The 12,412-nt window shown below is 39.5% G+C and overlaps 1 protein-coding gene across 4 annotated transcripts in view; it reads right to left on the bottom strand.

The window, feature by feature from the left end:
• Positions 1-12,412, bottom strand: part of Mgat5 (mannosyl (alpha-1,6-)-glycoprotein beta-1,6-N-acetyl-glucosaminyltransferase) — a 372,666-nt gene that overhangs the window by 133,498 nt on the left and 226,756 nt on the right. For all 4 annotated transcript variants that reach the window (XM_013030834.1, XM_013030833.1, XM_013030831.1 and 1 more), the window contains exons 6-7: positions 3,329-3,400; positions 1,524-1,685 (exon numbers count right to left, since the gene is read on the bottom strand). In XM_013030834.1, coding sequence (XP_012886288.1) covers positions 1,524-1,685; positions 3,329-3,400 — 234 coding nt within the window. The remainder of the gene's footprint in view (positions 1-1,523; positions 1,686-3,328; positions 3,401-12,412) is intronic.

Here is a 12,412-nt window from a genome sequence, read left to right as displayed (position 1 = left end):
TCTACCCTTGTCTTGCCTCTACCCTCCAAGTACTAAGATTATAGGCATGCAATGACAATGCCTAGCTTAGTTTTCCTTCCTTCCTTCCTTCCTTCTTTCTTTCCTTCCTTCCTTTTCTTCCTTCTTTATTAATCCCCCTCTCTTCTTTAATCTAAGGGCTTCATAGTTACACAACTTGTTTGTTAATAGCTAGCTCTCTACCACTTGAGCCATGCCTCTAGCCCAGCTTTTTGCTGGCACACTGGAGATAGAGCTTCTTGGACTTTGCTTCCCAGACTGGCTTTGGACAGGATCCCCTACGTCTTAGCCTCCTGAGTAAATAGGATTGCAGGAATTTGCCACTGATACCTAGCTCCTTTATTTTTAACTTTATGGTTTATCCTTCAGCTTGTAAAAATATGAGCAATAAGCATATGCATATTAGTTATGCACTATACAGGTGTAGGTAAATGCTTATACATATATTGTAGATGTAACTCCCTTTCCCTTTCAAAAATAATATATATATATATATATATATATTATTCTTTACTTAGATTTGTTTTACCTAATGATATATTCTAAGGATTAAATCCATAGGAAACGTGGAAACATTCTATTTTTCCAGCCCACCTGATACATCTGGCCATATGTTTTCCCATACACAACTTCTTGGTACCAGAATGTTTGGTTTTGTTGTTTTACAAACAAGCAAAACTGACTGATATATCAACCTGTGCTTGTGAGTATTACGACATGTATTTGTTATTTTGCTTGTCAACAATATCTAATATCTAATTGCTGGACTAATTAGTCAAGCAATCACTATTAAACTTAGTCTGTAGTTCTTTTTAGATATGGGAGCATATTATTCACTTTGCTTAATTCTGAAATGAGAACAGCTAATCCAATACCATGTTGCTTCTAAGCTAGAATGAATAGAGTACAAGAACTTCTAAGCCCAAGGACATTTCAGAAAATGTCTTTCTAAAATGAGAAAGGGGATAACAAGTTCAACAAGAAATGTACTCATTACCTTATTTATATAAAAAAAGAAAATTTCTTCCTAAGTACCTTATGAACTGAAATAGACTCATGTTCAATAAAATCTCCAATAAAATCCTCAATAAAAGCATCACCCAACAGAAATAGCAATGCAAATTCACAGGCTGCCCAAAACACAAAACAGGTAACAAAAATGTAAGAGCTTCCTGATGATGTAACCGGAAGTTCTCAAAGGCTAGAATCAGGTTAAAAAAAAATGGGGAAATTTTTTCCAGTAACCTGAGAGAAACAATCAGAAAGGTCTAGAGAAAATCTAACAAGCAGATATTCTGCTTAAAATATCTGAGAAATTGTGTTGGTCTCCCCTAATGGGAGTATTGTAGTAATGAAAAACCCAGAAAGGGATGTACAAAGGCTGATCTAATTTCTTCAGGGAATGTCATCTGACACATGACCTTTCTCTTAGTCTTCTTTCCAAGCAAAAGCACGTTTTAAAAGGAAACTGGCATCTAATGGAAGCGAATAAAAAAGAAACTAACTTTCTTCCTCTTTCTCTTTTCAAGGTTTTGCTTTTCTGCCAGGGACTTGATTGCTTGGATCCATGCATCAGCCATTCGCCGGATCCGTAGTCGCATCCAGCGGAATTCTTCATGCTTTTTCATCATATTGTAGAGAATATTAAAATCCGTCCGAATTTCTGCCTAGAAACAGAAATTTAATAAAATGAATAGAAGATAAAAAGCCAGAGAGCAAAAACAGTTTTCCTGATGTGACATTTGAAAACTTGAAAGAGAGAGTCAATTAAATCTAAGGCTTCAACACTGAGTCTTGTCTTGCTTCAGCGCTTTTACTTATGGGTCACAGGTCTGCAAATTGAAACACAGGCCCCTGACTGCTGAACTGCTATCAGGGACATCATTAAAAAAAAATTAGAAATTGAGAAAGGCAGAACAGTCATTGAAAACCCCTGAGCCATGTTAAAATGCCAATTTTACAGTGAGTATTCTTGACACACCTTGAAATTCTCTGTGTCAAAATTGATTGTGCCACTCAGATCTATTGTTAGGCAGCAGACCACTGACTTCAGTTGAAGTCAGCTCTGAACAGGCTCTCTGACATCATGTAGGTTGCCATAGAGTTTCTTTCTGTCCAGAGTTAAACGTGGGAATAAATGCTCATCTAATATTATGTCACAGTCCAAACCACCAAAATGTCTGATTTTCTAAGGAAGTTAAAAGTCCAAAATACTATGTTTCTACCACAGCAGAATACAAACTTCAAATTCAGGCCAGAATAATTTATAATCCAAGAACTGTATTTCCCTGCCCCCCACCATGACTCCCCTGTTATTCTGGATAATATAGGATTCAACTAGTGATTGGAAAAGAGGAACAAGATAATAGCAGTTCTTACTTTATAAGACACCTAAAACACACTGAGCTCATCTTCCAGCAGTCACCATAGTTTACTCTAAACATTCATCTCCCTCCCTGTCTCCATAGACTCCTAACGCCCCAAATCTTCAACTCTAGTCAGACAACCATGAGAATGTGGGCAATCCTCCCTACTGTCTGTTCTTGTGTTTTTTATTGGAACATAGCTACAATTTGCACGTAGGTATCACCTACAACCATTCTGCTGGAATAGCAAAACTCAGTAGCGGTAGCCAAGATTATATGGCTTGCAAAAAGGAAAATATTTAGGATCTGGCCTTTTAAAGCAAACATTCGCTGACACCCAGAGAATAGACTTCATTGCTCAAGGTGGCATACAGGTTTTCATAGTCTCTTTCCTACCTTTGACTGTCATCTTAAACCTAGTTTATTCAAAACACTCTGGCTTTGCCCACTGATTCCTGCTGTACAACACCAAGTGCTCACCGTCACATACTGGAGACCTCCTTTTCCCCCTGACCTCATAGGAAGTCACTCATCATTTTCAATTCAGCTAGAGTGTCATCTTCTCTATGCAATCTACCCTGACTTCTGCAGGCTGAGATTGCTTCTTCCTCTTTAATTCCCATTGGCCTGCACTAAAGCATTATGACAGACATGGCTGTTATTTATAATCATCCCCTCTCATTAGATCACCAAGGGCCTCCACATCTGGCACTGGGTCTTATTCCTATCAGTTGCCCATCATTTAAGGACCCACAGAGAATTGCTCAATATATAAATCTATGCTAACGGGCTGATTGATTTGGTTACTTAGGGCTTAGGACTGGTGACAGTTCTTTAGTAGAACACTATTTCACCCCACGGCTGGCACTTGGAGACTCCACTTGTATCGCTCATCATCTGACATAAATGCACAAGTCTAGGAAGAGTTTTCCAAAATCATTTACCAATGAATTATGATCAGCTTCTTCATAGGGATTTTTTGCTCTCCAAGGTAAATGAGGACACCAATTTTCAACCTGAAAAACATCAATCATCAATACTAAGTACGGTGGCTCATCTTCAAGTGGATTAATGCACCTATAAAGGGCTGAGGACATTCCTGGCATGGAATGAACACTGTGTTAATGCGGGATATGATTTTTAGTCAAACTCCCAGGACTTCAGTCAACCATCCAGATGCAGGTGCCCCAATCAGTGAAACCTCAGCATAGGTCAAAGGAGCACACGAATAAGCTTCACACCTGTCCTGAAAGCATTTTACGGGGACTGATTCCAAAAATCATTTAGTGGTCACACTTCTATTCTAGAGAGAGGTTGGCTGATGGCAGAAAAATTCCATCACTGCCACAGGGGGAATGAGAATGCAAAGGTGCCTTGGTGTCCATTTAGCAAGCAGACAGGGATGATTTGTTATATGCTCTGGCACTCTGGGGAAAGGAAATAAGATGGCATTGGAGCTGCAGAGCTCAATCACTATCTGAGGATTCAGGAATGTAACTGATCATTTAAAACAAATTGGTCAAAGCTTTCTCTCATTTTCTGGCTGTTCGGATTATCTCAAGAAATAAGGTGGGAAAGAAAGGCTATCAGAGGAAAAAAGGAACAAAAAGGGGGTTATTCGGTTGGTGTGCTTGTGAGAACCATTCTGGAAGATAGATTGTTTTGTCAGTGCACACGGGTCTAGAAAAAGCAAAGAAAGTGCTACATTTCATAGGGATTACTTCCATGAAGGTTACCAAAGAAAATTAGGAAACTTAATTTCTAGTAAAAAAAAAATGAGAAATAACATCTGGTCTTTGTTTAAAATAGCCACAAAAATTTCATCAACTCTTTGCTAAACTATAATGACATTATTAGCGACGACTGCAAAAATGCTCTGAAAATCAATTTTCTACAATCAGGTGGGCCTCGATTTAGCAGAGTAAGAATGTCTTTGGAAGGTCACTGAGGTAGCAGCTCTACGAAGGGACCACAGCCCAGGGGTCAGAAAAATCAGTCAGACAAGAAAATAGTTTACCCTCAAGATCTGGTAAGTTTTTAAAGAAACTGCCAGCTTAACTAATCTAGAAATTATTCCTGATGCAAGGTGATTTTTACTATGATCCCAAATAATTGGCCTTATGTGCATGAAATCATCTGCCACTGCTAATGATCCAAAAGCAGTGAGAGGCAAGTTTAGAGAGTCAAATTGGGGCTGGAGGCATGGCTTCAGTAGTAGCGCTCCAACTAGGCAAAACCAAAATAGGGTCAAATCCCTGAACAGAAAATGTGCAATATGGTTTTTCTTCTTGTGGAGCAAAATTAGACTTTATGATATTTGGGAATAACTTCAGAGACTCAAAAACAGTTCCCCAAAGAAAAGCTAAAATTGTTTTTGCTCAGGAAAAAAGAGAAAACACTAACTTGCCTTGGGGGCTGATGGTCTAATGACTAGGGCCTTTCAGCAGGGAGATATGACCAGGAAAGGAAGGAAGTTGAGTTCCACAGACGAGAAAAATGAAAAAGGCAGACGGGAAGCCTGTCAGTGGAGGAAGCCCCAGCTGCTCTAGCAGTATCACACACATCTGTACCTTATAGTCTGAGGCCAGATTAAATTATTTAATTCTAATTAAATTTTTGTAAATGGAAGCAATAAAACATTCCTATAAAGTATATTTATTACACGAAGACTTCAAATGGATCTAAGACTTGACTGTGAAACCTTCAACCATACCCACCCATCACACACCCCCATGAGAGAAAAAGAAGAAATAGAAAGAGAGTGAGCTCACACAAGTCCACAACTACAGAAATAACCAAGTTTGTATAGCAACTTGTCAGGAAAGAAAATTTCCCATCAAGGGCATGATGGGGAAAGATGAAGCAAGGCTATGAATAAAGACTATCAACTAAAAGGAGACATTAATGGTGTCAGAGATTGGTACAAGACAGTGCAATTCCCTCCTTATTCCTTGGCCACAACAAGGAATTTCCTAGATTCGTACTGACAAAAATATAATCCAAGGTGATCTAAGACATGACTTCCCAATGGATTCCTCAAGACTGTAATTCTTCTTCCAAAGCTGAGCATTTACTTACTACTCTAAGTTACTAGACACTACTGTGCAAGACTCCAAGGACATCCTGCAAAAATGGGAAATAGTCCAATTGAGCTTTTAGGGAGAAATTTCACTGCTAACACATAATACTCGGAAGGGTGGAAAACCAACAGTGAAGATCTTAACACAGAATGGAAAAATAGGGGTTTTTAAGATTGTTTTTGTACACAGTGATCACTGGTTAACAAAATAATGAAATTATATGTAAACCAATCACCCTACAGGGAGAAAGAACAGAAAATAGAGCATTTCTTTTCTTTGGAAATCTCAGAGGATTACCAAGGTTGGAAGGACGCCAGCACTGGCAATAATGCCAAGCACTCACAAACAACCCTCCAATGAGCAACACTTTCCTAAGTAAGAACATCATTAATAACACATAGGGAAAAAACCTTGCTCACCGCTAATAATTTAACCTCTCAATACCTAACTTTCTTTTTGACCGTCTGATCACTCCAGGACACTTTAATAAACTGGACTCACAGCATCCTATCAATAAAGTTGGCCTCAGGAGGAGCCCTGGGAAGCCTGACCCAGAAGTGGTCCTGTTTCACATCATTATGGATAGTTCTACTTCTCTTGCCTGGCAGAACCTCAGTGTCCTATGTATCTACCTGTGGCCACCTTCCCACCTGTGTCTCTATCACATGTTTCTGTCTGTGGCTACTGTGTACTTGCCTTCAGGGCAAAGATATCCTGTGACTAAAAAACTCCCAAATCCCACACTGTCTAACTCCTACCTTTACCCAACATTTATGGCCTTTCTTCCAGGGAAGGCAACTCAATATCCCCTTCCTGCCCCAAGTGCTGGGGATAGAACCCAAAATCAGCACATGCTAGGCACATGTTCTGCTTCTTAGCCACACTACCAGCCAAGATTGCACATCTTAACAGTAGCCTTTAATTCACCATGGTAAGTTCAAAAATTGAAAACCATATGAATTCAGGACAACACACACAACAATCAATGACCATTAGTCTAATAATCTTTGATTTGAAGGTGAAACTCCTCGGAAATGAACTAATCTTTTTAGTGTACTAGCCTCAGGCCACAAAATGAAGAGGCAGCAGATTCAGACAGAGACCAGTCAGGCTAGAACTAGGGAAAATTAATGTATATTCTACAGAGAAGGTACTATAAATCACTTTTCTTGAGTGAGGAGGTATAAAACAATTTAGTTCTTGACATTCCTCCTCCTAGTGATTTAACCTTCTTTGAACTAAAAAGGGTTTGCAGCTTAATCATGAGGATTGTGAATCAAAGCATTCTGAGTCCCGAAAAATTCTAACTGGGTCAGGTTTCTTTTCAAGGTCCATCGGATAGACAACTCTTTAGAGTTAAGGAAAAGAAAATTGCCCGGTGGATACAGACACAGTTGAAGTTGGAGTTTAAACGAGGAATGAGGAAGCAATAAAAGTTGCTAAAACAGAAGAGCTGAGGCATATGCACACAGATAAAAAATACTAGGGCATTAACTCTATAGTAATAGAGTTCTGTTGAGATAGCATAGTGTCACTTGCCTGTTATTTTAGCTATTAATTAGGGAGGTAGCCATAGTGCTGGGGAGATCATGAGTAAAGGATAACTTAGGGGAAAAAACTAGCAACATCTTATCAAAGAAAGCCAGGCACTATTTCTTACATGTGTAATCTCGGTTACTTGGGAGGTAGAATCACAGTCCAGGGCCCATCTAGGCAAAGGTGCAAGACCCTATCTAAAAATCCTAAAGCAAAAAAGGGTAGATGGTATGCCTTAAAGGAGAGGGCTTGCCCACCAAGCTGAGTCCGAACCCCATTACTGCAAAGAAGAAAAAAAAAAAGTCTCTGTTATAGCCTCTTTTTCCATTATCAATGTGAGGTGTGCTCTTTTAATGATCACTGACATATAGAATTTCATTCTACATTTTTTTCAGATGTCTATTATAATCAAAATGAAAGACGAAAAGGTGTTGTAAGAACACACTGAGATGATCTCTGGGTAGGTGTTAGAGCTGCTTTCTATTTTCTTTTTGTTATCTGCATATGATAATTTTTATAATGGGTATTAACTAGTAGAATTATTAAATGATGCACACTATGTCAGCCAGCAAAAATTTTGGACTTATAAACGTCAGGCTCTCTGAAAATCATTTGACCTCTAGGAGGGTTCCAAGACACCAACACCACATGTAACATGGTGGTCCCATGTGTTTTCATGTGAGTAAACCAAGGTTTAAAGGGATTTGCTGAGGTAACTGCTGCTGAGTAGAGAAAGAGAATTGATCTGGGATCAGCCAAGATGGATGATACATTTAACTCTACACAGAGCAAACACTTACTACACTTATGATACAGCAAATAAAGTGGTTAGTGAATATGCCAACATATTTTTTGAATCAAAAGGACTTTTTATGTATCATATGCTGCTTATCCACTACACTTTCTAAAGTTTCAGAAAAAGTAACTGGAAAAGACTTCTGGACTTCTGTTGTGGCAAGAACACCAACATGTTGTTTGTACCAAGGGCTGTCCTGGATATTTTGGCCCAGCTGCTTATGGGATGTTGGTCTCCTGGATGTGAGATAGAAAAGATCAAACAAATGCTCCCAAGGAATAGAGCACAGTTCAAGGGCAAACACTGTCACAAGCTGCTTCATTTGGTCTTTGTAAAGATTAATGATCATGCCAGATGAAAACAGCTAGAGAAAGACTGGGCTTGGCTAATAGCTGGAATGTCTCTTCAGCTTCAGGGCTGATGCACTTGATCTCTACTCCATAAACACCCACACCATGTGTTAGGTTCCTAAACAATATTAGAGTAGTATTACCTAAATCATCTAGAGAACATCTTGTAAAATCATTTGTTGTACCACTATTACATAGAGTGTATGGTAAAGTCAAAGAAAGCAGTAAGAAATTTCAGCATCCAATGCTACACTACTGCCTGCTCTGTACAGCAAGAATGATTGGTTTATAGCCTACACTGGATCATATTTTGCACGTAATGAAACCTTCAATGGCTTTTCCCTGGACTCAAGAGTACAAGTTGCAATTTATACCAAGATCCTATGACATCTGGCCTCCATCCTTATAGTGTCTTCCTTATTTACTTGGCCCAATATAAACCGACCTCCTTGCAAGTTCATCTAGCTCATTTTTGACTCAGGAGAACTGTTGGATATAGGAAAAACAAGGGCACATTCTTATATTTTGAAGGAAAAAAAAACCCCAAACCACAGGCATATTCATGCCTATACATTCCAGCTTCCTAGGAGGCAAAAATCAGGAGAATCATGAGCTAAGGCTGTCCCAGGCAAAAATACACGTTATTATCTCAAAAGCAAAGTAAGGCAAAAGGGGCTATATGTGTGGCTCAAGTGGTAGAGTGTTACTTAGCAAAACTGAATTCCTGAGTTCAATCCCAAGTACCACAAAAAAGTTATTTGCCTGAAATTCAAATTTCATTGGAAATCCTGTATTTTACCTGGAAACCCAATACTCTTGGAATCTACATTTCTATCTGATTTCTTTTTTTCTTTTTTTTTGGCTGGTCCTGGGGCTTGAACTCTGGGCCTGGGTGCTGGATTTACTCCCTTTTTCTTCTGCACCTGTCAGATTTCGCTTCATAAATTCTTTCCTAACTTACCTTGTCATTCTATGCCATTCTCCACTATTTTTTCTTGCCACTAGTGGAAATTACTGCACATACTGGTTACAATTACTCCTTTGCCTTTTTTTGTTTTTTAGTATTGGAGCTTATCGTCTTGCTTGGCTTTTCTGTTCATGGCTGATGCTCTACTATTTAAGCCACACCTCCTTTTCTGGCATTTTGCTGGTTAAACATAAGAGTCTCATGGATTTATGTGCTTGAGCTGGCTTTGAATCATAATTCTCACATCTCAGCCTCCTGAGTAGCTAGGATTAAAATCATGACCATAGCTAGGATTAAAATCATGACCAAGCTGGGAAACAGTGGCTCATACCTGAGATCCTAGCTACTCTGAAGGCTGAGATCTGAGGACTGTGGTTCAAAGCCAGCCTGGGAAGGAAAGGCCATGAGACTCTTATTTCCAATTGATCACCAGGAAACTGGAAGTGGAGGTGTGGCTCAAAGTGGTGGAGCTCTGGCCTTGAGCGAAAGAGCCTAGGGACAGAACCCAGGCCCAGAGTTTAAGTCCTATGACTGACCAAAAAAAAAGAAGAAAAGAAAAGAAAAGCATGACCACCAGTGTCTATTTTCTCTGCCCCTCTGAATGTAGACTCCCTGTGAACAAAATCTTTTTCTGTCCTTAGCCCAGAGTTCAAGCCTGGTATCAATACTTACTGAGTAGTGAATGAAATTAAAGACATGATCTAAACAGTAAAGATACAGTAATAAATACCCTCTCTATTCACAAGCACTTTACTATAGTCATTTTATTAGAACATTCAACAAGATTAGGCAAGGCAGGCTTCTTGACCCCAATGGAGAGAAACAATGCTGAAAACTCACAGAAAGCATCAAAGCCACATAGCTAATTGGTAAAAGCCATCCGGGAAATCCGGCATATGTGTTTCTCTACCATAATCCTTCCTTTTCCACAGGAAGGACTGTCCCAGACTGTTCCAATACTGTATTTTGTCCTATGGTAGAGTTTAATTTATAACCTAATCACAGTAAGAGATGGTTGGACAACACTTAATAAGGAACATTTAACCATATGCTAGGATAAAAAGGTATTTTAAATGGACGCACTGCTTTGAGAATTTTTCATGGGGTATTTTCAGACCTAAGTTGATTGTGGGTAACCGCAAATGCATGAAACAAGATTGCACATGGAGTTTGTGTGACTGTACCTTTGCCCCCCCCCCCCCAATCAAGACAGCAGAAATATTGCCAACCCAAGGCACAAATGAGACTACCTGCAGAAGAGCACAATGGGCTGGAAGGATCCAGGGTTCTGCTCAGAGAGGGACGGAACATACAGAAAAGCAGCACTAAGTCTTCAGTGTGCCACAGAGCCAGTGGGGTTCTAATGAGATGATGACACAGAGTTTCTAAAATCTATCCCAAATCGCTGTAGGAAGAGAAAGTCAATTTTCCCTCACACGGGAAAAGCACCAAATGAATTCCTCTGTAACACAATCACAGAGGAGCCAGAGAGACAAGGGTCTCACACCAGTCTCTCACTGCGCATAGTAAAGCTGGTCCCATCCAGCCTGTGTCCACACTGTCCACAGCCTGAGTTCTCCCCATTTTAGGAGGCAGTCACAGTCTAGAAACCAGAGACTCAGCTCTTCTTTTGTGTATAATATATACTTTTACAGACCCAGACATGTAATTCTAAGTGACAATGAGAACAGAAGACAGGCAAGCCAGTTATGCCTAGTAACCTACTTGATTCATTTCAGTCGAATAGTCTTACGTGTGTGATCCCCAATACTTTATACATAGAATATTGGAGAAAATTATACTAAGCTTGCTAACAAGTGCTGTAAGTGCCCACACTTCATGTCTCAACATGAACTTCTTAAATTTTTTTTTTCTTGTTGCTTTTAGTGTCCGAGGTCAAATTAAGAGAACTCATTCCTGGCTTGGCTTGCTTGCTAAAGCTCTACCACTGAAGCCTCACCTCCAGCTCAGGTTTTTGCTGGTTATTTTGGAGATGGGGTGTTAATGCTAGTCTTTTCTGGCCTTTTTGGCCTTGAGCTAGTCTTCTAGACCTAATCCTCTTGGTATCTGACATTATAGGCATGAAGTAACAGAGCCCAACAAATTGTAATGAAAAAAATGTTATCACAAAATTTATACCAAGGTAAGAATGGCATATGAACCACATTTGGTGGTGCATGCCTGTAATCCCAGTCACAATGGAGGCAGAGAATGGTTGTGGTTTGAATCCAACCTGGGTAAACACTTAAGATCCTACCTATCTCCAAAATGAGATGGTGTGGTAGACATACATGTAATTCCGGCTATTCAGGAGACAAGGTAGGAAGAGGATCACAGTCCAAAGTTGGCCAGTGCTATCACTTTTTCTGAAAAAATGCATTGAACAGGATCATACATTCAATAAGTACCTATACAGGCACTGCTGGTTATGAGAACAGTTTAAAAACCTTTGAGCCAGTGAACAGGTGGTTCACTATTATAATTCTAACTGCTCAGCAGGCTGAGATTTGAGGATTGGATGATAGGCTTGAAGTCAGTATGGGCAGAAAAGTTTATTGAGACTCCTTTTCTAATTAACCAGCAAAAGTCTGGGCTGGAGGGATGACTTAAATGGTAGAGCATCAGACACAATCAAGAAAGGTTAAGAAAATCCAAGACCCTGAATTCAAATCCATTTCTGGCACAGAAAAAAAATGATTTCCATGAAGATTATTCTTCTTGCATTTGGGACATTAATAATCACTCAAAGACCTTTGAGTGATGATTATTTTTATGATCACTGCCATCTGAGCATCTGTGTGTTCTGTTTATTTTTGGTAATGGGATTTGAACTCACCTACTAGGCAGGTATTCTATCACTTATGCCACACACACACACATACACACACAGTATTTTGGCTTTCATTATTTTTCAATCAGCATCACTATAAGCCTAGGCTAGGTTGGATCATGATTCTATGTACAATAAAATGACAGGTGCATAGCACTGGGCTCACACTTTTATTGGTTGAGATGCAATCTTATGAACTTTTTTTTTTTTTGTCCAGGCTGGCCATGAACCACTTACAGATATGAGTTTGTGCCTAGCTGTGAATACTTCTTTGAGATTTCTCTTTCATTCCCTCTCAATATCATTCCCTCACCATCTCAACAGGGCCTTTTCTTACCACCTGTGGTGGCTGGTCTCAATATGAGATGTACCCCACAAGGCTCATGAGTTGAATGCTTAGTTCTCAACTGGTAGTGAGATTGTGGGAGCTGATAGAAAGTTTAGGAGGTAGGTCCTGGCTAGAGGAAGT

The sequence above is a fragment of the Dipodomys ordii genome, unplaced genomic scaffold (genome assembly GCF_000151885.1).
Source record: "Dipodomys ordii isolate 6190 unplaced genomic scaffold, Dord_2.0 Scaffold133, whole genome shotgun sequence".
NCBI lineage: Eukaryota > Metazoa > Chordata > Mammalia > Rodentia > Heteromyidae > Dipodomys > Dipodomys ordii.
This window is presented reverse-complemented; position numbering and strand designations above follow the sequence as displayed.